The sequence below is a fragment of the Pseudorasbora parva genome, chromosome 19, assembly GCF_024679245.1.
Source record: "Pseudorasbora parva isolate DD20220531a chromosome 19, ASM2467924v1, whole genome shotgun sequence".
Classification (NCBI taxonomy): Eukaryota; Metazoa; Chordata; class Actinopteri; order Cypriniformes; family Gobionidae; genus Pseudorasbora; species Pseudorasbora parva.
This window is the reverse complement of record NC_090190.1, coordinates 15,717,700-15,744,214: the sequence shown is the minus strand read 5'-3', so window position 1 is coordinate 15,744,214 and position 26,515 is coordinate 15,717,700. Positions and strand designations below refer to the sequence as shown.

Here is a 26,515-nt window from a genome sequence, read left to right as displayed (position 1 = left end):
TTTTAATCCTCTACACTTTTTTTAAAAATTCTCTACACTCACTGAGGCTGAAGTATCTAAACTTCTCCTCTCCAGCCATCCCATCACCTGCCCTCTAGATCCTATCCCCTCACACCTTACAAGCCATCTCCCATACACTCCAACTCACACACATCATCAACACATCTCTCTGCACCGGCATCTTTCCTACCACATTCAAGCAGGCACTGGTAACCCTACTGCTTAAAAAACCCACATTAGACACTTCACTTGTAGAGAACTACAGACCTGTTTCTCTCCTACCATTCATAGCGAAAACACTTGAATGAGTTGTTTTCACCCCGGTCTCATCTTTCCTCTCACAGTCTAATCAACTGGACATAAACCAGTCGGGTTTCAAAAAGGGCCACTCAACTGAGACTGCATTATTTTTAGTTACTGAAGCCCTGCGGATGGCAAAAGCTGCTTCCAAATCATCAGTCCTATTCCTCCTTGATCTATTTTCTGCCTTTGACACTGTGAATCATCAGATTCTTCTGTCCACCCTCTCATCACTGGGCATCACAGGGATTTCTCTCCACTGGTTTGAGTCCTATCTTAAAGGTAGTTCTTTGAAGGTTACCTGGAGAGGGGAGATATCCAAAGCACATCAACTGACCACGGGGGTTCCTCAGGGCTCAGTGCTCAGACCTCTTCTCCATTTACACTACATCATTAGGACCCATCATTCAGGCACATGACCTCTCATATCATTGTTATGCCGATAACACACAGCTCTACCTCTCATATCAACCAGATGATCCCACAGTACATGCAAGAATCTCAAGCTGTCTGGCGGATATTTCGGCATGGATAAAAAAAAACATCACCTGCAGCTCAACTTAGCAAAGACTGAGCTGCTCTTCTTCCCTGCTAATCTGACCCTAACACAATTTTACCATCTAGCTAGGTTCATCTTTGATTACCCACAGCTTCTTGTCCAAGCCCTGGTAATTTCTAGACTTGATCACTGCATTGCGCTTCTGGCTGGACTTCCATTATGTGCAATCAAACAGCTGCAAATGACCCAGAACGCTGCGGTACGTCTTGTCTTCAATGAGCCCAAAAGGGCTCATGTCACACCTCTCTTCATCTCTCTGCATTAGCTACCACTTGCTGCCCGTATCAAGTTCAAAGCTCTGACTCTTGCTTATGGATCCAGCACAAGCTCAGCACCCGCATACTTAGACCTGTCCTACAAGTCTACACCCCCACCAGAAGCCTTCGCTCAGCTAACAAGTGGAGGCTTGTGGTACCATCGCAGAAAGGCGGTTTCTGCGGTTTCTATGCAATGTGATGTCACATATGCTTAAGCCCTGCCCACCTTCAACAGCAGCAGCAGCTGTTTTTCTTTTGTTTGATTCATACTAACAACATGTTTAGCAGTACTGTATATTGCACTGCTTTCACTTTAATACCCAGATCAAATATATTTCTTTACTTGCTGTTTACATTCACAGACATAACCATTGTGTGTGAATGTGTGTTTTTGACATAACCTTGCGTATATTTAAGCCCAATAAGACATGAAAGAGAAGTTAGTTTAATACTCACAAGAAAGACGCGCCACCTGAAAGCTAGTTTTCTGTTTGCGTGCTTCAAATGTGTGCACTCAGAAAACCATACATTATGATGATGAAGAATTGCAATGTTACGTAAGCATGATCATGATAGAGATGATAATAATAAAAAAAAACAGATGTTTTCGTTTTTGGCAGAGTATCTGAAGCATGAACTGTACAGACCTCGCCCTCTTCTGGAAAGCTGAGTAGAAAGCAGCTGCTATTTGCATTTAAAGATAAATGCATGAAAATATAAACGCATGTTCCCTTTCGGGGAACTCGAGCTGCGTCGAAACGCTGTGAGAACGCCTCTGCGTTAATGCGTCGTGAAGCGCCTGTAGAACCATTCCATCGGAAAAAAGATCGATCGTCGGCGTGATGACGTCATCGACCGGAAGCTATAAAGCGTCCGTGAAAACAAACAGGAACTAGCTTCTGAGCCTTCAGCAAGCGATCTGTGTGAACCTGTCTGTCTATTTGGTGTTTTTGTCTGTCTATATCCAGAGATTTTCCACCCTTTTTGTTAAATATCACTAGTTTAACAAAAATAAAGAGAAAATAAGATAGATAGAGATGGCGAGTGAGAGCTGTAATTTCAGGAAGTGTGTTCCTCCCTGCCCACGCTACATCACGGGCGGGGACACACACCTTCTCTGTGTTGCATGCTTGGGAGCGCAGCATGCCCAGGCAGCCCTCGAGGGGGCTGCTTGCGAGCATTGTGAGCGATTACCACTGAGAACGCTGCGCTCCCGCCGGGCACTCTTCGAGGAGGGTGCCTCGGCTCGTGTTCCCCGCGGCTCTGGTCCCGCTGCCGCCGAGGCGGAGCGGAGGCTGCAGTCGTGGGGATCACAATTGGATGTTGCAGAGGGGTTAGAGATGGGCGCTGCCTTATCTCTGCCCTCACCTGCTCCATCCAGCGGCTCTTCTCGGGGCATGGAAGCACGCATGGCGGTTTCTTCCCCCCCGAGAGAGTCGCCGGTGCTTCATCTGTCCAGCTCTGAGGAGGTGGACGTTGAAAGCATCGAGACTGAAGACTCGCCACTTCAGTCCCCTGCTAGTGAGGAGCTAGTTGAGGTTCTGACGCGAGCAGTGGCCAGATTAAACATCGACTGGTCCACTGAGAGAACTGAGGCAGGAAGAAAGCGTCACAGCAAATTAGACGAACGATTCCTGCCGTCTCGCGCTTCAGAGCCTCAGCGGCCAGGCCTGCCGTTCTTCACTGACTTGCACACCGAGATGGCAAGATCATGGAGGAGACCGGCATCATATCGAGTTTTCAGCCCGCAGACCTCGGTCTACAGTAACATCGCCGGGCTGAAACATTATGGTTATGGGGCGATGCCAAAGGTTGAAGAGACGCTTGCGAGCCATCTCTCGCCTTCCTCGGCATCGTCCCTTAAGGCCCCGACTTTACCCACCAGACCTCTAAAAACAACGTCGGCGTTGGTGGGTAAAGCGTACTCGGCAGCGGGTCAGGCGGCTGCATGCCTGCACACGATGGCTATCGTGCAGGCATACCAGGCTGACCTGCTGAGGGATCTGGATGGTAGTGATGTTGTGGGGGGAGATATTGTCGCTGAATTAAGAACGTCAGCTGATCTAGCTCTCCGGGCCACCAAGGAGACGGCCAGATGTGTTGGCCGCTCCATGGCAGCATTGGTGGCCACGGAGAGACACCTTTGGTTGAACCCCACAGACATCAAGGAGAGGGAGAAAGCTTTCCTGCTTGATGCTCCGCTTTCTCCTGGAGGCCTCTTCGGTGACGCAGTCCACACTGTCACCGAGAGGTTCCAGGAGTCGAAAAAGCAAGCTGCGGCGCTCAAGCAGTTCCTCCCTCTCCGGGTCCAGGTCCCTGGGGCTGCTGCCGATACCATCAAGCAGCCCAAACCGAGTACGAGCTCCTCACATAGGGCTCAACAAAAACAGAGCTTAGTAGATTTTAGTAGATTTTCTAGACGAGTGGAAACGTCTATCAAATATATCTCATTGGGTCCTGCAGATAATAGAAAAGGGGTACGCCATTCAATTCAGAAGTCGGCCACCTCCTTTCTGTGGTGTCCTACCTACAGAGGTGGGCCCGGAGCAGGCTCTGGTAATGGCACAGGAAGTAGAGACACTCCTGCAAAAAGGGGCTATAGAGAGGGTTCCCCCTCCCAGCAGGGAGTCTGGCTTTTACAGCCGTTACTTCATCGTGCCGAAGAAGGATGGGGGCTTACGCCCGAAATTAGATCTGCGGCTATTGAATCGCTCGGTGGCCAAGCTCAAATTCAAGATGCTTACACTCAGACAGATTGTATCACAGATCAAGTCGGAGGATTGGTTTGTCACCATAGACCTCAAAGATGCGTATTTTCATGTCTCCATCCTTCCACATCACAGGAAGTTCCTGAGGTTTGCCTTCGGGGGAGAGGCATACCAATATCGGGTACTTCCCTTCGGTCTAGCACTGTCACCCCGCACGTTCACCAAGTGTGTGGATGCAGCTCTGGCGCCGCTGCATCTGCAGGGCATCCGCATTCTGAACTATATCGACGACTGGCTGATTCTAGCGAATACAGAGCAGATGGCGGTTCAGCATCGAGATGCTGTTCTCGCCCATATGTCGAAGCTGGGGTTGGGGCTGAACGCCAAGAAGAGTGTGCTTTCTCCGGCTCAGAGAACCACTTTTCTAGGTGTGAACTGGGATTCGGTAATTATGCGGGTGCAATTATCGCCAACACGCATAGCATCGATCCTGGCAGCCGTCAAAGAACAGAAGCTAGGCCGGGCCGTCACTGTGAAACAGTTCCAGAAACTGTTAGGTCTCATGGCAGCAGCGTCCAACATGATACCTTTTGGCCTACTGTACATGAGGCCACTGCAGTGGTGGCTCAAAACAAAAGGGTTCTCCCCGAGGGGAAATCCGCTCCGCACGATCAAAGTCACGCGGCGATGCCTACGTGCTTTGGTCATGTGGAAAAACCCGGGGTTTTTATCTCAGGGTCCCGTGTTGGGGGCTCATGTTCGTCGCGTAACGCTAACGACAGATGCCTCTCTCACGGGCTGGGGGGCGACCATGAGTGGTCGCTCATCCCAGGGTCTATGGCAGGAACATCAGCGGCACTGGCACATAAATCGGCTAGAGATGCTCGCAGTGTTTCTTGCATTGAAACAGTTCCTGCCCGACCTCAGGGGCCACCACGTGCTAGTCAGGACAGACAACACGTCGGTGGTCGCCTATATAAATCACCAGGGGGGTCTGAGGTCTCGTCCGTTGGACAAATTGGCACATCGGATCCTCCTGTGGGCCCAAGGGAAATTGCTGTCAATCAGGGCAGTGTATATCCCGGGGGCCCTGAATCAGGAAGCAGACAGCCTGTCGAGACAGGGGCCGAGGCCCGGGGAATGGAGACTCCACCCAGAGGTGGTGGAGCTCCTGTGGAAGGTTTATGGGAAAGCGGAAATAGACCTATTTGCTTCGGCGGAGAATTCCCACTGCCCGCAGTGGTTTTCTCTGACCCATCCGGCCCCGCTGGGGCTGGATGCCATGGTACAGGAGTGGCCGAGGCTGCCTCTGTACGCCTTCCCCCCGATTGTCTTGCTTCCAGGAGTTCTGGAGAGGGTACGCCGGGACGGGGCCCAGGTACTTCTAGTGGCTCCGTACTGGCCGACCCGAGTATGGTTTTCGGACCTGATATCTCTCCTGGAAGGCTCTCCGATGGAGATTCCGACCAGGAGGGATCTACTCTCTCAGGCGGGCGGGAGATTCCTGCACCCACGCCCGGAGATGTGGAAACTGTGGGCCTGGCCTCTGAGGGGGCTAGGCTCATAGAGGAAGGTCTCTCGGCCGAGGTCGTAGAGACCATCCTGCACTCCAGAGCTCCGTCCACAAGGAAGCTGTACGCTTTGAAATGGAGACTTTTCTCAGCATGGTGCAGAGAACGCCAGTGGGACCCAGTTAACTGCCCGGTTGGTACAGTGCTGGAGTTCCTGCAGGCAAGGTTCTCGGCAGGGTTGACCCCCTCCACAATAAAGGTGTACGTGGCGGCCTTGGGTGCCTTCCACGTCCCTTTCGGTGGAGTGTCTTTGGGAAGACACCCTCTAATTACACGCTTCCTTCGTGGCACTTTAAGGTTGAGGCCGGCTATGCACTCGAGGGTCCCAGCATGGGACTTGGCCATTGTTCTGAGGGGCTTGTCCGGACCACCGTTCGAACCTCTGGAGGAGGTTTCGGACAAGTTCCTCACCCTAAAAACCATCTTTCTGGTGGCCATATCGTCTCTTAAAAGAATAGGAGATATTCAGTCCCTGTCGGTAGGGCCCTCATGTTTAGAGTTTGCGCCGGGGATGGTGAAAGCATTTCTGCATCCCAGGCCGGGTTATGTCCCCAAGGTTCCTACGAGCCCACGGGGCCCCATCACTCTACAAGCCTTCTGTCCTCCTCCGTTTAAGACGTCAGACCAGGAAAGGTTAAATCTGCTGTGTCCTGTGAGGGCACTGGATACATACGTCCACAGAGCTGCCCTGTGGAGGAAATCTGATCAATTATTTGTCTGTTTCGGACCCCCTAAGAAGGGGGCTCCAGTATCCAAGCAGAGGATGAGCAAGTGGGTGGTCGAGGCCATCTCACTTGCTTATGAAGCGGCCGGGCAGCCGTCTCCACTGGCTGTCCGGGCGCATTCAACCAGGGGTATGGCTGCTTCAAAAGCACTCTTGTCGGGGGCTTCCCTCCACGATATTTGTAACGCGGCCGGATGGTCGTCTCCGTTAACCTTCGTCAGGTTCTATGAGCTAGACCTGGCATCTACTGTTGGGGCACAGGTTCTCTCGTAACCGTGTGCGCTTCGGCTTCACACATACGAGACACTTGGTCCTATGGCGATGTGGGTATAAGCGTTCTCACAGCGTTTCGACGCAGCTCGAGTTCCCCGTAAGGGAACGTCTCAGGTTACGTATGTAACCCTAGTTCCCTGAGGGAACGAGACGCTACGTCGCTCTGCCATACTCCCGGCGTGTCCGTGATCACTTACTTCAGGCTTTATCAGAAGTTAGTTCCTGTTTGTTTTCACGGACGCTTTATAGCTTCCGGTCGATGACGTCATCACGCCGACGATCAATCTTTTTTCCGATGGAATGGTTCTACAGGCGCTTCCCGACGCATTAACGCAGAGGCGTTCTCACAGCGTTTCGACGCAGCGTCTCGTTCCCTCAGGGAACTAGGGTTACATACGTAACCTGAGACGTTTTTCCTTCTACTGAAAAATGGGAATTTACAACATTGTATAATACACTTATATCTGTGGGGTCTTTTGAGCTGAAACTTCACAGACACATTCTAGGAACTGAGACTTATATTACATCTTGTAAAAAGGGCATAATAGGTCCCCTTTAAACCAACAGCATGAAGGTGTGATAATGATCTTATACGAAAGTTCAATAAACCAGAAATTAATCCTGAGAAACATACATTTCAGATACAATTTTAGCAGATTTCTTTTTCTCAGCAAAAAAGAAAAAAAGGGAAAAAAAGAGAAGCAAAATCAACTGTTAAATCTCAGAGCAATACACAGTAGTGCTTACTGAATGAATAAATTACTTTAGTGTGCGAATCAATGACTCACTCATGAAGACAGACATTTAATTAGCTCCTGAATGAATCTGTATTTTTGAATGAATTGGATAAGTAAATGATTCTATGACTTATTTATAAATAAAGTAACTCGCTGCATTCTTGTGTTTTTGAATGAATCATTGAGTGAATGACTGAATGACTAACTCACAGGATTTTTTTTAAATTAATTGGTTTAAGTAAATGATTCAATGATTTAATCACAAAGTCATTAACTTGTTAACACGTCGATGTGCCATTCAGAAAGACTTACTGAAAAAATTAAAAGGGGAAAGAGAACCACTTCAAAGCAGCAGCAGCATTGCTTTAAAAACAGCAAAATAATACTGAAGGACAGTGCAATTAACAAATTTACATTTGCGTTTTGATGAAGAGTCTCTTCAACGGTTTGCCCCATATAGCAGAAGATGTGTTTGCTTCTATTTTTTAGCAGAAGCATACAAAAGTGTCTAGGCTCTTTTAGACGAGAGCTGCTTGTATCTAGGTTGATGAATAGCTTGTTTTTGTGTGCAGACTGAAGGAGGGCAGGATGTTTTGACAGAATCTATTGAGGGTAGGACAACTCAGTGGAGATCAGGTGCAGTGTATATAGGATATATGCAGTGATGCCAGTAACGCGTTACTCTAATCTGACTACTTTTTTCCAGTAACGAGTAATCTAACGCGTTACTATTTCCAAACCAGTAATCAGATTAAAGTTACTTATCCAAGTCACTGTGAGTTACTATTTTAGTCATTTTCCTTAGTTAAAACCGACAGCTTATCAAAATTCTGGAGCCGTGTTTTTTATTTATTTATTTTACTTTTTACATTGTTGCAGCCATTAAAATAGTTCAGTTTTGTTTTTAATGTCAAAGTAGTTATTTTTCGTTTCGTTTTTTTATTATCCTAATTTAGAAAAATGTTCAGAGCAATTTTTTGTTTGTTAAATTAAAGTTTATATAGGCAAGACAATTCAAGAGTTGGTTTGAGAGACTAGGCTATTAAACATGCGGTTAACTCACTGGGTCGTCACATAAAAAAATTAAAACTTTAATTTAACAAACAAAAATTGCTCTAAACATTTTTCTAAATGAACTTAAAAAAGAAACGAAACGAAATATAACTACTTTGACATCAAAAACAAAGTAGGCTAGTTATTATACCACCACAAAGGCATTTTTGACGAGCTGAGGCAGGCTGATAGATTAGCCTACTGCTCGCAACGGCGCTCAAAAAAAACGAAACGGGCTACACAATCTTAACAAAAAAAAAGTACATGTTGTCTTATAGCCTACCTTACACTTCAGCAAAATTAATATAAATCCGATCTTCAATTCCCGCGGTATATGCTCATTTAACGGACTTCACAACAAAGCAAAAGATTCCAGCATTTTATTCAGCAGCTCATTTCAAATTCAAAGATCGCAATATGAGAGAGAGCGACCTAAGCACTGGTAAGATCATTAGTCTCATTATTTTATATTGAAGATGATTGTGTTTTGTGTGACTTATTTTAAAGTTTCATTTACGGCCATATGCGTTGGCTTGCTTTACTCATTTGCAGCGATGTTGCAGTAGCACCATCATATCTATCTGACTACAACATAACACGCTCTCACACATTTATTTTTTAATTATTTGCCAGGAGTAAAATTTACACATGTGGTTTAAACAACCAGATATATTTACATTTGTCCGGTTTAGTTTGAAATGCTTTCATGCACCTTCTGAATTGGTTTGTTTGAGTGATCGGAATTAAATACGAAAGACTCTCGGAAGGCATTTAGGCCTACTCCTGGTCATTTCGCAATCAGATAGATAGGCCTACCTGGTCAGAGAAAACGAATGAAGGAACCAGTAGTAAAAAGGCCATAATTCTAGCAGCTGCACTGAAGAAACGGATCTTTAACCCTGCGCAAGCCATATCTTGACAGTGGCGCAAGCTATCATGGTCTCATGTTGTTTCCACCAGCACATCTCATTGTTCATTTTAATTATTAAAATAAATATAAAACGAAGGAGAAGCCTAAAAAAAGGGGCGTAAAAAAGTTGGGGCCGTCAGGGCATAAATGCAATAAAGTGTGTTGCCAAAAACGGTTGTCATTTCTATTTTGAGGCGGCAGGGGTGTTGTCGGCAACTGCTGAATGTAACTAATAAAGTAACTTGTAATCTAACTTAGTTACTTTTAAAATCAAGTAATCTGTAAAGTAACTAAGTTACTTTTTAAAGGAGTAATCAGTAATCAGTAATCAGATTACTTTTTCAAAGTAACTGTGGCAACACTGGATATATGTATATATTTTTTCTAGGCTGCCTAAAATGAATCAGCTGAATGCACAGATACACTAGTATGTGTGTCATAAATCCTACCTTACATTGGTGTGTCTCTGTACATAGAGGTTGTGGAAGTTGTTGGTGTTTTCCGCCTGGCCGAAGTTAGGACCCTTCAGCCTCTGAATGATCTCTGCCTTCATCACTCTCGCGATGTGGGCGGGCAGCAGGGACAGCAAAAGGCGCTCCTATTGGTTGTAGAGAGGAGGATTGTTATACACCATTCCTTTAAATGGTTTCCGGCAGCCGGCTATGTTTGTAAATTAATTCAAAATTGGATTATCGATATACTGGCCAAAAGTAAAAAAATATATATAATAATTTAACGTGAATTATTACAATTTAAAATAATTTTTCAATTTTAATATATTTCAAAATGTAATTTATTGATGTGATTGTGTTGTGATTGTCAAGAATTTTCAGCATCATTGCTTCAGAAATTCTTCAGAAATCATTAAATATGCTGATTTTGCTGCTCAAGAAACATTTCTTCCTATTATCAATACTGAATACAGTTTTGCTGCTTAATATTTTTGCGGAAATAGTGATACACTACCCTTCAAAAAAAAAAAAAAAAAAACACTTTTTAATTGATGGAAAGTGACAGTAGATACATTTATAATCTTTGAAAAGATTTTTATTTAAAATAAATGGTGTTCTTTTGAAATTTGTAGTATGAGTATTGGTCGGAGCGGTGTGGTGTGGTGCTCTCCCAGTGGCATGGTGATCCTCCACGACTGCATCCATGTGCCTTCTTCACAAAGAAGCTGTCCCCGGCAGGGAGCAAAATTATGACAAATCGTGAAGCTCCTAGCCATCAAACTAGCTCTTGAAGAGTGGAGACAGGCTGGAGGGAGCAAATCACCGGCCAAGCGACTCAAGTAACATCAAGTAAGATGGGCATTATTCTTCACCCGGTTTGAATTCCTAGTCACCTACCATCCAGGACACAGTAACTGTAAAGCTGACGCACTCTCTCGTTAACCAACCGGATCCTGAATCTTCCATCCCTGAGAACATCCTTCCTCCAGCCATTATAGCTAATCCCATCCAGTGAGCCCTTGACGATCAGATCCATCAAGCTACAATTTCAGAACCTGCACTGCCAGGAGGTCCAGAGGGGCATATGTATGTGCCATTCACCTGTCAATTGTCCCTCATGGACTCCGGGCTCTGGACACCCAGGTAATCAGCAAACCCTCTTGCTCCTTCGACAACTCTACTGGTGGCCATCGATGATGTCTCCCGATATATCAAGGTGTGCTTATTATGTGCCATCACCAACACTTCAAGGCAAGTCATTACCTCTAGGCAAGCTGGTTCTATTTCCTCAACGTGTCTGGTCCCATCTGGGGATAGATTTTATGACTGATCTCCCAGCATCAAAATCCAATACCTGCATCGTCGTCATTGTTGATGGATTTTCAAAAGCCTGCAAGCTCATTCCCCTCAAGGGTTTTTCGGCATGTCTTCACTTTTTTGGTCTGCCTGAAGACATTGTATCTGACCAAGGTTCGCAATTTTTTTCCTGAGTCTGGCAAGCATTCTTCAAGCTTCTAGGAGTCACCATAAGTCTATCATTTGGTTATCACCCTGAAACCAACATCCAGACTGAGTGCAAGATCCAGGAGATCGGGAGATATCTGCAGTCATACTGCCACCAACACGAGAGCAGTTCTTTGGTGCAGCCGGTTCCTTTGTTTGCCTCCTGCATGGTGGAGCAGCCAGTTCCTTCCCTGGGCAGAGTATGTCCAGTATTCCCTACGACAATCCACCACTGGGATTACTCCGTTCCAGTCCATGATGGGCTTCCAACCACCCTTGTTCCCCTGGTCCGGCGAGCCCTTGGAAGTCCCAGCAGTGAACCACTTGTTCCAGCAGAGCAAAAGGATGTGGGACTCAGCACTCGTCCAACTCCAGCAGGCAGTGTGGTAAATGTCCACAAAGCTCAGGCAGATGTCCGACGCTCGGCAGCTCATCAGTATCGTCTGGGACAGGAGGTGTGGCTTTCAACTAGAGACATCCATCTTTGCCTGCCCTGCCAGAAGCTGAGTTCTCTCTACGTAGGACCTTTCACAGTGCAGAGGCAGCTCAACCATGTCACCTACCATCTCACCCTGACACTGAAATATCGTATCTCACCTTTTTTTTATGTATCACTACTCAAGGCCTTCACTGAACCTTTGTCTTCCCACACAGGATTTGGTGTTGATGAGGTACCTCCTCCTCCAGAGCTTGAAGAGGGTCCAGCCCAGAGGAGCGATCCTAGGTGAACTGCAACGACATCATTGATCCCACATTTCTGACCCAGTTTCATCAAGAAAATTCTAATTGCCCTGCTCCCAGAGGTGGAGGTCGCCCCTGCCGTCTTTGGCTGTCAGGAGCCGTCCATGGAGGAGAGGGTTCTGTCACTGCAAGATATGCCCTCTCTGCAGCCATCAGTACCAGGTCCACCCAATCATTCACAACCACTGGAATTCTGATCACCAGCATCTGCACTCACTCATCAGTTCCCCTTCATAAGCCACCCTTCATCTCCCTTCACTCCTTGGGTGCGTCTCAATCAGCTCCCTGGTTCAGTAGTCTGGGCACTGATCAGCACATAAGTCAATGGGCTAACTCCCTGCCCATTGACTTATGACTCATCAATGCCCTGACTACTGAACTAGGGAGCTGATTGAGATGCACCCCTTGTCTGGTCTAGTCTCATCAGGCTCACCTGAGTTACCTACCTGTTTCTGATCCGACTTCTATAATGACTTCTATAATCCATATCCTGTTTGTCCACTGCAGTACCCTTCTTCTACTCACCTGCTCACCAGTATACTTGCTGACCAGCCGGTACTTCTGTTCACCTGCAATGAGTATAAGAAATGTGGTCACCTGATAAGCCTTATTTATTCCGCTATCCATTCACCTACTCACCTCTCTCGCTTTTCTTGCATTAATAAAGCTTTGTTGAACTTACCATCCTCTGTCTTCTGTTTACGACATTGTTATTTAGAACAAAGCCCTAAAAATTATGGATGGCTGGTGGAATGAAAGAGAGAAAATTTGAAGGTGAAAACTGAGGTGGATGAACAAACCGAATCATAGCAGTATAACATATGTCTCCTGCCACTAATGAACTACCCTGATTGTTAAATTTCATTCTATATTTATTAGGATATTATTTTATTTCAGCCATCCTGTTCCACTAATGAAGTCCATTTTTTGACCCTGGGTCAAGCAATTATTCACACTTAAAAAAAGGTTAGCACAGGGTTACAGTGAATAAATAACTCAAAGATTATGAACAATGTGAAATGTGGAATGGCATTATGTTTGAGTCATAAAAACTCCATTAATTTCTCTCTTTATTAACCTGTCACTCTTCCTCATTCTCTTTGTTTTCCCTTCAGAGGACACCCTGCCCAGGGAGCACAGATGCAAATTATCTATTTAGCTAACGCTGGTACAACATTTGTGTTGTGTATGGTCCTTGTTAAATAAATGAAATAAACTAAATTAATGAAGGTAATAGAAAATAAAATAAAATAGGGTGTGTGACAGCAGGAAAAAAGGTGAAATTATTTAAAAACATTTCACTGCTGTGCTAAGAGAAAGTTGTAAGACATTTAAACTAACAATCCATTAATGCATTATTATTGAGGAGAAAAAAAGGCAAATCAAAGCAGATTGTCCACAGTAATGGGTTCAAGTACACAGCATGTCCTGTGGTCTGGGGGAATGACTGCTAAAGGAAATGATGTCATTAATCCATTATGGTTCTTTGTCTACAGTATAAATTAGCATGATTTCTGCTCTGTTAAAGAATTATTAAAAAATAATACAAATATTAATTTGCAAAACTTGAAGATTGTTTTGGACATCCAATCATATGGATATAACATATGCAGTACATAACTTAGAGATTTTTAGTTTGAAGAAAATGTGGATGTGAATATTGTGATGGTGTGGATAGTTACTTATTCTTTTCAACACACCACATGATTTAAGGTATTATTCACACGTATAAATTTGAGTATCCGTCTAGTTTAGGGGTTTGCAAATATTGTGCTGTGATTTTTCAAACCTGAACTCTTCTAATGTCAAAATATATTCCAAAGTTAATTTTGTATTCACCCTTGAAATGTAAAATGAGGCATATCCGTAATTAGGCTGATGGTCTGTACTGAACTAATGTTCTGATTGGAATGACCAAACAGTGAGCAGCCCCGCAGGAGGTAAATGCAGGAAATACTCCAGGATGTTTTACAATATGGCAGAAAGAACCGACATTTGATGAACTGACTGAAAAGCTCTGTTCTCACAGCACACAGAACACACATACAAGATTCAATCATGTTGTGCAGTGAGTGAGTGAAACATTGTCTGTGCCTTGCGCTCTGTAATTGTTCTGCCAGGAAAGCCAAAAACACAACTCCGATAACATTCAAAGAATAATGGAGCCGGGGGCATGTGCTCAACAGGCTGATATTTCACAGAGTGAAAGTGATAATTCCTAATGGAGCAGAAGTGCTGCTAGCGATCTGCCTTTATCTCGCTGCTCATATTTCACTCACTCAGTCATCGCCACGGAGAAACACTTTATCATTATTTCACACAAAACAGCAATAAGCAAAACTAACCCAGGCAAGGGGGAGGCCTTGTACAGACTTCCGCCCCACCCATATCCATCAGGAAACAGAGTGCTGGGGGGAAAACAAAGCTATTTTGGGACAATGTAACTCCCGGCCCCCTCCGCCTCACAATATTAGCCGCCCATTGTAGTGATATAATGATATCTTCAATACAGCTGCAGGAATGACTCACGCTCAAACCTATCCGATACCTCCCCAAATGAGGCCTATATTAACTTCCTGTTCCCTTAAGGACCGGGCACCACGCAGTTCAGCACTGTTTATCTGTGCTTTGAAAGCAACGTGGTATAGGCAATCTGTGCATCCCTCTCGTCATACCTGCTGATGCTTCTCGGATTCCAGTTTGATTGGAGACTTGATGCAGTTGCAGGTGTCGTGGTACGTCTGTTTAAGAGCCAAATCCATCAGGTGTTTGTGATATGCTCCCGCCACATTTCCACAGATGAAGATGATGATATTAGCCAGAATCTACACAGACACATAAACAACTTTAGTCAGAGGTATATTGAGATACTGCATGCTCTGTACTCTGTATGTTACCTAAAAAAAGAAGAAAGGTTACATTTTCTGCATAATAGTGTAATTAAACATTTAATTGACTATCTATCTATCTATCTATCTATCTATCTATCTATCTATCTATCTATCTATCTATCTATCTATCTATCTATCTATCTATCTATCTATCTATCTATCTATCTATCTATCTATCTATCTATCTATCTATCTATCTATCTATCTATCTATCTCCATCCATCCATCCATCCATCCATCCATCCATCCATCCATCCATCCATCCATCCATCCATCCATCCATCCATCCATCCAACCAACCAACCAACCAACCAACCAACCAACCATATATTTTATATAAATATATTCTTTGCAGAATTCTGACATGTGAACTCTAATCACAATTGAACAAATATGTTGAAATAATTATCTTAAATAATAATAATAATAATAATAATAATAATAATAATAATAATAATAATAATAATAATAATAATAATAATAATAATAATAGTCATGAAAATGATGTCACAATGCAATAAATCTTAATGGTCTCAAAATCTTAATGGCTTCATTTGATAATAAAGGGATACTTAACTACTGGAAAGATAAATGTGTATATAAATTGGGTAATTTATGTAGCAGAAACTTTATATTATTTTAGAAGTTGGTGCTTTCTAGACTGAGAAAAAGCCGTAAAATGTATTTTTGTGGAACAACATTAGGGTGAGCCATTAGTGACATCAATTTCATTTTTGGGTGAACTAACCCTTTAAGTGAGTTTGTCATTGTACCGTTTTGTTGTTGTGTTTCTCATTAAGAATAATAGGCTAATGAACCCACAATTTAAGCAACCCGCTCCCGAATTGGGACTAATTCTAAATTCTAAATAACTTAAACGAGCACAGCTGCAGTCATTCATTCAATGCCGCACAGTCATTCACGGAGCATGTCCAGTCTGGCACATTTTCAGTTCATGCCTATGGAAGCTTAACTTAATAGGAATTAATTGAAAACACTTGCTTTGCTCTGCACCTCCGTTATGAATGCCCGAGAGATGTGCGCAATTTCATTCTGTGAGTGAGATCTTATCCCTATGGCCGGGTTGAAAACATGTAGAAAACATGCATCCTACTACTGGCTGTATTCTCTAGCCTCTGGCCAAAAAATTTGTGAAGCAGCTCTTATCAGTTGGGCGCTGCGGTGGTTGACCAAATTTAGTCGCACCAGCAGGACAAGAGGTTGCAAAATGCAACCATTTAGTCGCAGTCTGGAGCCCTGCCTTAATTCCAAAGCAAGTGTATAAAAATTATCAATCCGATAATGGATATGTAAAATATTTAGCTTAATGTGGAGACTCAGTGTGTTATCAATACAGCATCTGCATACAGTATAAAACAAGTAACGAATGCAGTAAATTGCCTCATATAGGAACAGAAACACATTACTGCTAGACCACAGACACTTTAGGAAAATATGCACAGCAACCAAATGGCTTTAGAGTTTCAAATGGCAGAGGTAAGCGCATTAGCGAAATATATAATCAGTATAAAGATCTAGAGAGGGATGTGTGATTTGAAGATATTGATCTTCATGAAAAGTGAATTCAGTTCAGTCCACGAAAAGCTTTCAGCAGCTTATTGCTTTATGTCAGAGTGAACAAATATCAGTGCAATATTGAATAGTGTGCTGTTTTTTCAAACAATTGGAGAGCTGGGTGTGTTATATAATTGGGTTTAATTGCAATAACTGAAACACTATAAACAATAAGGCAAGATAAATTACGAATCCTGCAATAATAAAGATGGCATTTGAATTCGAATTTTTGTGTGATTTAAATATATACACTGATCAGGGATAACATTATGACCACTGACAGTTGACATGAATAACACTGATTCTCTCTTTATCACGACATCTCTTAGTGGGTGGGATATATTAGGTAGAAGGTGAACATTTTGTCCTCAAAGTTAATGTGATAGAAGTAGTAAAAGTGGGCAAGTGTAAGGATTTGAGCCAGTTTGACAAGGACCAAATTGTGATGGCTAGATGACAGAGCATCTCCAAAACTGCAGCTCTTGTTGGGTGTTCCCAGACTGCAGTGGTCAGTATCCATCAAAAGTGGTCCAAGGAAGGAACAGCATTGAACTGGTGACAGGGTCATGGGCGGCCAAGTCTCATGTGGAGAGTGTTTTCTTTTACATCAAGTGAATGGCTGTGTGTGTGTGTCGCTTACCTGGGGAACACATAGCACCCTGATGCACTGTTGGAAGAAGACAAGCCGGCAGAGGCAGTGTGTTGCATTGGGAAATGTTCTGCTCGAAAACCTTGGGTCCTGCCATCCATGTTACTTTGACACGTACCTCCTACCTAAGGCATTGTTGCAGACCATGTACACCCTTTCATAGAAACGGTATTACCTGGTGGCTGTGGCCTCTTTCAGCAGGATAATACGCCCTGCCACAAAGCAAAAATGGCTCAGGAATGGTTTAAGGAGCACAACAACGAGTTTGAGGTGTTGACTTGGCCTCCGAATTCCCCAGATCTCAATCTGACCGAGCATCTGTGGGATGTGCTGAACAAAAAAGTCAGATCCACGGAAGCCCCACTTTGCATCTTACAGGACTTAAGGGATCAGCTGCTAACATCTTGGGGCCAGATACCACAGCACACCTTCACGACGGGTCAGGGCTGTTTTGGCAGCAAAAGGGGAACCAACACAATATTAGGTCATAGTGTTATATAAATGGACTGCATTTGAAATGTATATTTTATATAATATATATATATATATATATATATATATATATATATATATATATATATATATATATATATATATATATATATATATATATATATATATATATATATATATATAAAAATATATATATAAAACAGGCCTTTTATTTAATTAAAATAATAATAATTTAATAATGATTTATATAATTAAATATCATTTGGATAAATTAAAGATTTACCCATTGTAAATGAGTTTACCAATACTATTTTGAATGAATATAGGTCATAAATAATCAGTTAGTACGAAATCTTGATACCATTAACCAGGTCTTGTGAGTCTTTTTTTTTTACCAGTCCCATGTACTTCCATAGTAAGCGTATTACTTTAATTGTAATGTTTTTTTTTTTTTTTTTTTTTTTTTTTACAAATTGGATTAAGGGAAAAATAGTACAAATAATTTTCTCTGGTCACAATAAAGCTTAATTTGCTTTGAGACTGGAACATTTCTTTAACTTTTTCCTCGTCAGCATTTTTGAAAAAAGTTGCCAGCATTTTTAATAATTTTTACAAATGTTTCATGGCCCCAGAAATTTTTTTATTAATATCTGAACATGCCATATGTCAAAAGAAAGAACAGATGCTCTGATTTTAAACAAACAAACAATTTTATTTTTATTCTAGCTTCATGCATTCATTTTTTATCAACCTGAATATGGGTAAGTTTCTGGTAGTCTTTGACAAAAACATGATTTTCTCAGCTTAAAAAACTAAAATAAAAAATAAAAATAAAACAATTTATTTAATATTATTATTATTATTTTTAAATTGAAGCTGATAAAATCATGTTTTTGTCAAAGACTACCAGACATTGCCTGGATGAGATTTCCATCAATGGTGGGGAAAAGAGTTAATTTGCCCCATTTTTGAGGTAAATCTGGTGAGCCTGTTTTAGATTCATCAAATTTGCAACTTCTCCATGGCAACCTACGCACACGTGTTTAAGATCAGCTCAGGGCTTTAGTGGTAGAGTAAGCACAGCGAGTAATCACAGAAGAGGTTGTTAAGGTTCACCCCAGACTGCGAAAGGCGTCTGTCATTTTAATTAGTCTACAACCTCCTGCTAATATCACTCACTGACATTTTTAGCAGATTAAACATCTTCCACTGCAGGCAATTACACACTCTTCCTCAGTTAGGAACACAGTTAACAGAGCTTCTTAACAACCTCCCACCACCTGAAGGTACATTGTTTGGCTTCCAGAAATTGATCATGACTAATCGAACATTAACTTGACTTACTGCAGGACAACAGCTGTTTGTCTTGAAACTCTCTCTGGCTGTGTGAAGGAAGCTGTGTCTGTATCAGTCAGCGACTTCAAAGGAAACAGGAAAGTGCTTTCAAACAGGATTCCAAGACACTATCATGTGATGTTAAATAATCAAATAATACTACCTAAATAATCAAAAATAGTTGATGATTGCATATTGCATATCATATATTTTCAATATGCAATCTGCAAAATATTTGTTCTATATATATGTGTTTTCTCTCAAAGTAAATTCTCACCACAGTGTAATTTCCACACCAGTATCGTATTGTGTATAATAGAATTGGGTGATGGAAATGAAGGTGGTAAAAATAACATTTTTAACATTTTAGGAATTATTGATAGACTTTGTCAGACTAGGGCTAAATTACAGTTAATCCCAAAATAAACAAACCAACAACCAAAAAAATATTAAATTTTGCATAACAAAAGTCCCAAATTTTAGTATTATATACTATTATAGTATTTATTTATATTTTGAACTTTAGTTAACAATAGCGGCACTGGTCACAATGATCCAGATATTTATATTATAGTTTAAATAAAATTATATTTTAAAGGTGCAGTGTGTAATATTTATGAGGATCTACTGACAGAAATACAATATTATATACATACATAACTATGATTTCAGTGGTGTATAAAGACCTTACATAATGACTGTTGTGTTTTTAGAATGAGCTATTTCTATGTATATACACCGCGGGTCCCCTTACAGTGAAGACACCATTTGCACCGCCATGTTTCTACAGTAGCTCTAAATGGACAAACTACTCTACAGAGTGCTAGCTACTCTCTGCTGTCTCAGACGATGAAATCTTTGTCCTGTGTTGGCCACCGTAGCGTCACTACGCGCTTCGAAAGGGAGGGGTGAGTGGTTGCAATTTGCAACCTCACCACTAGATGCCACTAAAATAAACACAGTGTGCCTTTAAATAAATAAAATTGTAATATTGTTTATGTAACAAACTTTGCATGGTGACAAATATGCTGTGATGAAAATTTAAAAAAAATTGTATTCTACATGTATTCTAAATACACACAATTATTATTTTCACACTTTTTTCATAATTTGTCAGAATTGCAGCTTGTTTGGAAATAGCACATTAACATATTCAGCTCTCAAGTGATATTAACCAAAGGCAACATGGCGAGCATCTCTCTCACACGCTCTCTCTCTCTCGTGCTATTTAAGGCCTGGTCCACCTGCCATGAGACACACCTGTATCTTACTGGGAGAATTTTATAGGACAGGTCCTTCGAGAGCAGACTTCTTCTGGCTGTAATCACTGAACAGGAGGAAGAGGGCAGGCAAGTAAATGAGCACAGTGCCAGGTCTGTGGAGAATGATAGCTTAATTACAAAACACTGGCTTTTGACATCACCTCTACATCTGTGACCCAGACAGATGTGAACCTGTTTGTTATTTTTTCAGCCTCAGATTAACACGAGACCTTCTTTTGCTGCGTACGTCAGCAGTAAATGTCCTGAAAGTGACGTACAAAGCCTTTAAAGGCTCTAACAAACAAGGAATGACCTGCAGGTCTTGAGTGCACCCAACATAAAAAGGTTGCAACGCTTCTAATGAGAGAGCCGAAAGCATGATTAACTGTGAGTGCTGAATGTGAAGGGTTGTTAAGGTTGGTTTTAATGAAGCTCTACTACTCTTGGGGAACAGTGTGGAGGACTGACTGTGGGGAAAGTGTTTACCTATCTAAAGGAGGATTCTTTTTAAGGTTTTTAAATTGGACTGGACAACAAGTTTAAAATAACGTCCTATGTTCTTCCGCTATACTCGGTTCTTGAATGTAATGCTCCTTTCTCTTCTTGAACACGACATGACAGCCAGTATTTTTGTGTTCCTGTGGACCATGTGACTAGAGTGTTGCCTTGGTTACATGCGCTGTGTTTAGGTCTGGTCTGAAAAACATATCTGCTTGAGATCTGCTTAGGAACATAATAATAATAAAAAAAGGTTCTGGAAAATCGATTGAAAGGTGGGCATGAATTATTATTGAAAAATTACATAAGACTCCTAAGTACACTAGCAGAACAAAAAACAGAGAAAAAAAAAGTGCAATCAGTGTACATATCAACTATACAGTGGGTACGGAAAGTATTCAGACCCCTTTACATTTTTCACTCTTATTTATATTGTAGCCATTGACTTAAATCATTTACGTTATTTTTTTCTCTCATGAATGTACACACAGCACTCAATTTGAAGGAGAAACCCAGAATTGTTGACATTTTTGCAGATTTATTAAAAAAGAAAAAAATGAAGTATCACATGGTCCTATATTCAGACCCTTTGCTAAGTATTTAGTAGAAGCACTCTTTTGATCTGATACAGCCATGAGTCTTGCGAATAGCAGAGATCCTCTGCTATTCCTCTTTGCAGATCCTCTCCAGTTCTGTAAGATGGTAAAAGTTAGTGGACAGCCATTTTTAGCTCTCTCCAGAAATGCTCAATTGGGTCAGGGCTCTGGCTGGGCCAGTCAGGAATAGTCACGGAGTTGTTGTGAAGCCACTCCTTCATTATTTTATCTGTGTGCTTAGTGTCATTGTCTTGTTGGAAGGTGAACCTTCGGCCCAGTCTGAGCTCTTGAGCACTCTGGAGAAGGTTTTCGTCTAGGATATCCCTGTACTTGGCCGCATTCATCTTTTCCTCAATTGCAACCAGTCATCCTGTCCCTGCAGCTGAAAATCTCCCCCACAGCATGATGCTGCCACCACCATGCTTCACTGCTTGTACTGTATTAGACAGGTGATCTTTTTTTTACCACACATACTGCTTAGAATTAAGACCAAAAAGTTCTATCTTGGTCTCATCAGACCAGAGAATCTTATTTCTAACCATCTTGGAGTCCTTCAGGTTTTTTTATAGTAAACTTCCATGTCTTGCATGAGGAGAGGCTTCCGTCGGGCCACTCTGCCATAAAGCCCTGACTGGTGGAGGGCTGCAGTGAAGGTTGACTTTCTACAACTTTGCCCCATCTCCCGACTGCATCTCTGGAGCTCATCCACAGTGATCTTTGGGTTCTTCTTTACCTCTCTCACCAAGGTCTTCTCCCCTGATAGCTCAGTTTGGCCAGACGGCCAGCTCTAGGAAGGGTTCTGGTCATCCCAAACGTCTTACATTTAAGGATTATGGAGGCCACTGTGCTCTTAGAAACCTTAAGTGCAGCAGAATTTTTTTGTAACCTCTGCCAGATCTATGCCTTGCCACAATTTTGTCTCTGAGCTCTTCAGGCAGTTCCTTTGACTTCTGTTTGCTCTGACATGCACTGTGAGCTGTAAGGTCTTCTATAGACAGGTGTGTGGCTTTCCTAATCAAGTCCAATAAGTATAATCAAACTTAGCTGGACTCAAATGAAGGTGAAGAACCATCTCAAAGATAATCCGAAGAAATGGACAGCACCTGAGTTACATATGAGTGTCACAGCAAATGGTCTAAATACTCAGGACCATGTGATATTTCAGTTTTTCTTTTTTAATAAATCTGCAAAAATTTCAACAATTCTGTTTTGCTGTCAATATGGGGTGCCGTGTGTACATTAATGAGAATTGTTTTTACTTAAATGATTTTAACAAATGGCTGAAATATAACAAAGAGTGACAAATTTAAGGGGGTCTGAATACTTTCCGTGAGAGTCTAATTTTTTTGCTCACTGGCCACTGTGGCTAATAGTTTTCCAAAATTACTAGCCACTTAGCATTTTCACTGGCCACAATTTTGACCGATGCCATGCAAAATCTACCATATAGATATTTTTAATATTATCTCATTATTTGGCAGCAGGTATATTAGGCTGCTGTCACTTTAAGACCTGATGCATGGAGCCGTTACACAGTTACACATGCGTTTTCTTTCTGAACTGTTTACGATCACTTAAAATATAACTGACTGTGTTTATGTGAATACATGCCAAGACTGGCATTTTAATATTATTTTGTGTTTATTTTACTTTTTAAGCGCAATAAGCTGCCAAAAGGGCTTAATTTAGTACTGAGAGGCTGCTTTGTGTACAAGAGTAAAATGCGGGAATGACTAACATTATTACATTCAAAGCCCTGTAACACCAACAATATTCATCTGGAGCAAATTAAATGAGTAAGTGAGGGGAGGCAGGTTTGTGTCAGCTTATATAATGTCAATATATAATATTCCACGCACCAAAGTGGCTAGTAGGAGTGACTGTGTTACATGCCACAGCTGAAATCCACCAACATTTGGCGGGGGTAAATGTCAAGCCCTGGTGAGAGTATACATTGGGAAGATTGGAAAAAAGTTGTCACACGTTTTATGCCAGTAATTTTTTCTCAGGAATGTTTAATGTTTAAAGGTCAGTTTCTGCATAGACATATACCTAAGACATTTTCACGTTATTGCCCAGGAAATAAGGTACAATTAATCAACACACAATAACCTTTTGTGACAACATGCAAAAGAGCTTGCTCCTATGGGAGGACATGTTGTTATGCTACATGAGGCACGTTGTCATAGTGGAAACCTGCTGTTTATTTATTTTTTGGTGTTGTTGGGAAATACAAAATAAGGTTTGTTATTCAGTGGAAATTAGGAAAATAATTTTACAATTCTTAAAATAATATATAAAACTGATTTTTTTCTTCTTAAGTAATTAAGTAACTAATCCGTGGATCGGATTAGTTTGTTCAGCACATCCCACAGATGCTCGATTGGATTGAGACATGAAAAATTCGTTGTTATGCTCCTCAAACCATTCCTGAACAATTTATGCTTTGCGGCAGGGTGTATTATCCTGCTGAAAGAGGCCACAGCCACCAGGGAATACAGTTTATATGAAAGGGTGTATGGTGTGCAAAAATGCTTAGGTAGGAGGTATGTGTCTAAGTAACATCTACATGGATGGCAGGACCCAAGGTTTCCCAGCAGAACATTTCCCAATGCAACACACTGCCTCCGCCAGCTTCCCTTCTTTCCATAGTGCATCCTGGTGCCATGATTCATCATACCAGGCTGCTTTCTTCCATTGCTCAGTGGTCCAGTTCTGATGCCTACATGCCCACTGTAGGCACTTTGGGCAGTGGACAGGGGTCAGCATGGGCGCCCTAACCCATATGCAACAAACTGGGATGCACTGTGTATTTTGACCAAGCGGCAACCTCCCGCGATCTCTCTTGAAGCCAATACGGAAGTAATGTAAACTGCAATTCCTCAACTGGCCACTAGGGACAGGCTCCAGAAGGGAGCAGAATCTCATTGAGCCCCATGTTAAAATTCTCAACTTTAAAGCAGAAAAAAACATGTTTACAGCCTGGTACAAATTGTGGTTTTGGCTTATAAGGCTAATTTTGATCTTCATGACAACTCTGAGGGGGGTGAATTTTTTTATAACTCATTCGTTTACGTTATATAAAGCCTTAAGGTTCTGCATAATTAAGGGCGTGGTTACAAGTGGATAGCCATTTATCCGCCGTCAATAGTCATTGCGTCACCTCAGCTCCGCGCACATCCCGCCTTTTTGCCCATTTTCTGGTATCCGGGAGTGACACGCGTTGACTCGCTCACAAGATGGCAACGCCCAGCTCGCCCCTACTTTACGCTTCAGAATGGCTTATCAGAATCCTATGGGTGACGTCACGGACGCTACGTCCATATTTTTTTACAGTCTATGATTTTGACACCTTTCAATCAGAACCAGCATTAACTTCCTAAGCCATTTGAGCTACAATAGCTCCTGTGAATAAAAGATATTTACATTTAATATTCAATCCTCAAATAAAGATTCAAATTGTTATGAATCAGCGTATTGATTGTGTGTCAAACTGCCAAATTGCTGAAATCACGTGACATTGGCGATCCGAATCATGAATCAATACGCTGATTCATAACCATTTGAATCTTTACTTGAGGACTGACCATAAACACGGAAGAGAAGACAATGCTGAATAAAGTTGTAGTTTTTTAAAAACTACGACTACGACCAAAAATGTATTTTTTATTGCTTCATGATTCTAATTAACCAACTTATGTCACATATGGACTACTTTGATGATGTTTTTATTCCCTTTCTGGACATGGACAGTATAGTGTGCATAGACTTCCATACGCTCTCGGACTTAATATAAAATATCTTAAATTGTGTTCCGATGAACGGAGGTCTTACGGGTGTGGAACGACATTGGGCCTTTTAGAGTCATTAACGACATCAATTACATTTTTGGGTGAACTAACCCTTAAAGTTTGTTCGCTTTCTGCTGTCACTTCATAAAAAAAAATGTACGTTTATCTTTTGTTTTATTCCTTTTCATGTTTTTCCATCTCACTCAACTGCTTGTTCTGAGATTTTATTTTTACATTTATACACTCATTCTACATTTAGATTTGCCAAAAAGCTATGTTCTCTGCCCATGCAAAACTCTCCAGGCCAATGCTAAAATGTTTAACCCTATAAAGCCTGCATCATATTTGATAAGCACATTTCTAAGGCCTCTAAATTGTCAACATGAATACCCTGTTGACCACAAACTGCAATATGCTTTCAGATGTCTTTTTCCTGTGAAATTTTAGTGATTTTATCAAGTAAATATAAGATTAACTTCTATATTTTTAGCAAACATCAAAATGTACACCTACCGGAATGAAGCAAATGAAATTTACTTTATATAGATTATACACAAATCTCTTTTCTTTTAGAAAAATAATGTTAAAATGTAAGTAGCAATATGCTACAGGCTTTTGAAGGATGTTTATTTGCACATCTCTCAATCATTGTTCCATTGCATTGCATACTTTTTTTGTGTCTAAAGGCTCAATAAACGTCAGGCTATACAGAGTTAAAGAGAAGATCAGGACCAAATGACACACATCTGAAAAGGCTAACCTTGTGGAATTGCACCGGAGGGACAAACTTTGCCAGTTATTTCTGCAAGGAAATGTGTCATTTAAATGGGAAGGCCATATGATGAACAAAACAGCTAGGCTGGAGGATCCTAGGAAGTGTGCTCTCCCATGACATCAAAGCCTACTGTAGTAGGTCATGGTAAAACTCCATCACCCCTGACAACCCCTACAGGAAACAGAGTAGAAACATCCTTCCACATTCACTTGTTCTCTCTCTGACTCACATTCTCTAACATATTCTCATGTTTCAGACAACTTTTTATAGGACAAAATCTTTGGTTATTTTTGTGTCACTCTAGTGCTCAAAGACTGTCGCCATTTATTCTTAGATACTAGCTGTTCCTTTCTCAGCCCACATAATTTCAATGAACGAAATCAACACACATACACACACAAAGACACACACACAGAGACACACACAGACACACACACACACACACACACACACACACACACACACACACACACACACACACACACACACACACACACACACACACACACACACACACACACACACACACACACACACACACACACACACACACACACACACACACACACACACACACACACGGTTACCTGCCAGACAAGGGCCTCCATGTGGTCGGTACTGTTCGAGAGGCAGATGCTGAGCACTAGTGTGTGGGAGGATGAAGTGAGGACACTTGCGATGACAGCATCCCTCATGGAGAATGGCAGCATGGTGTACACCACAAACACGATAAACAGGAAAAATGACACCTGCAAACAGGGTTAACAGAGCATTAGACTGTCATCGAACATCTTTAGTTCAGAAACACAGGACAGAGGTTGTTTCAGGATACACACTATTACATCAGGATAGGACTTAGGTAGAAATCAAGTTCATGGATGCGATTAGTAACGTTACTGTAG

General features: G+C 41.9%; 1 protein-coding gene across 2 annotated transcripts in view; it reads right to left on the bottom strand.

The window, feature by feature from the left end:
- The window catches only part of adcy2b (adenylate cyclase 2b (brain)), a 93,645-nt gene that overhangs the window by 25,713 nt on the left and 41,417 nt on the right, over window positions 1-26,515 (bottom strand). For both annotated transcript variants that reach the window (XR_010899233.1, XM_067425549.1), the window contains exons 3-5: window positions 26,201-26,362; window positions 14,464-14,613; window positions 9,542-9,690 (exon numbers count right to left, since the gene is read on the bottom strand). Coding sequence is in view for 1 of the 2 variants with exons in the window: in XM_067425549.1 (XP_067281650.1) it covers window positions 9,542-9,690; window positions 14,464-14,613; window positions 26,201-26,362 (461 nt within the window). In the remaining variant the exon portion in view is untranslated. The remainder of the gene's footprint in view (window positions 1-9,541; window positions 9,691-14,463; window positions 14,614-26,200; window positions 26,363-26,515) is intronic.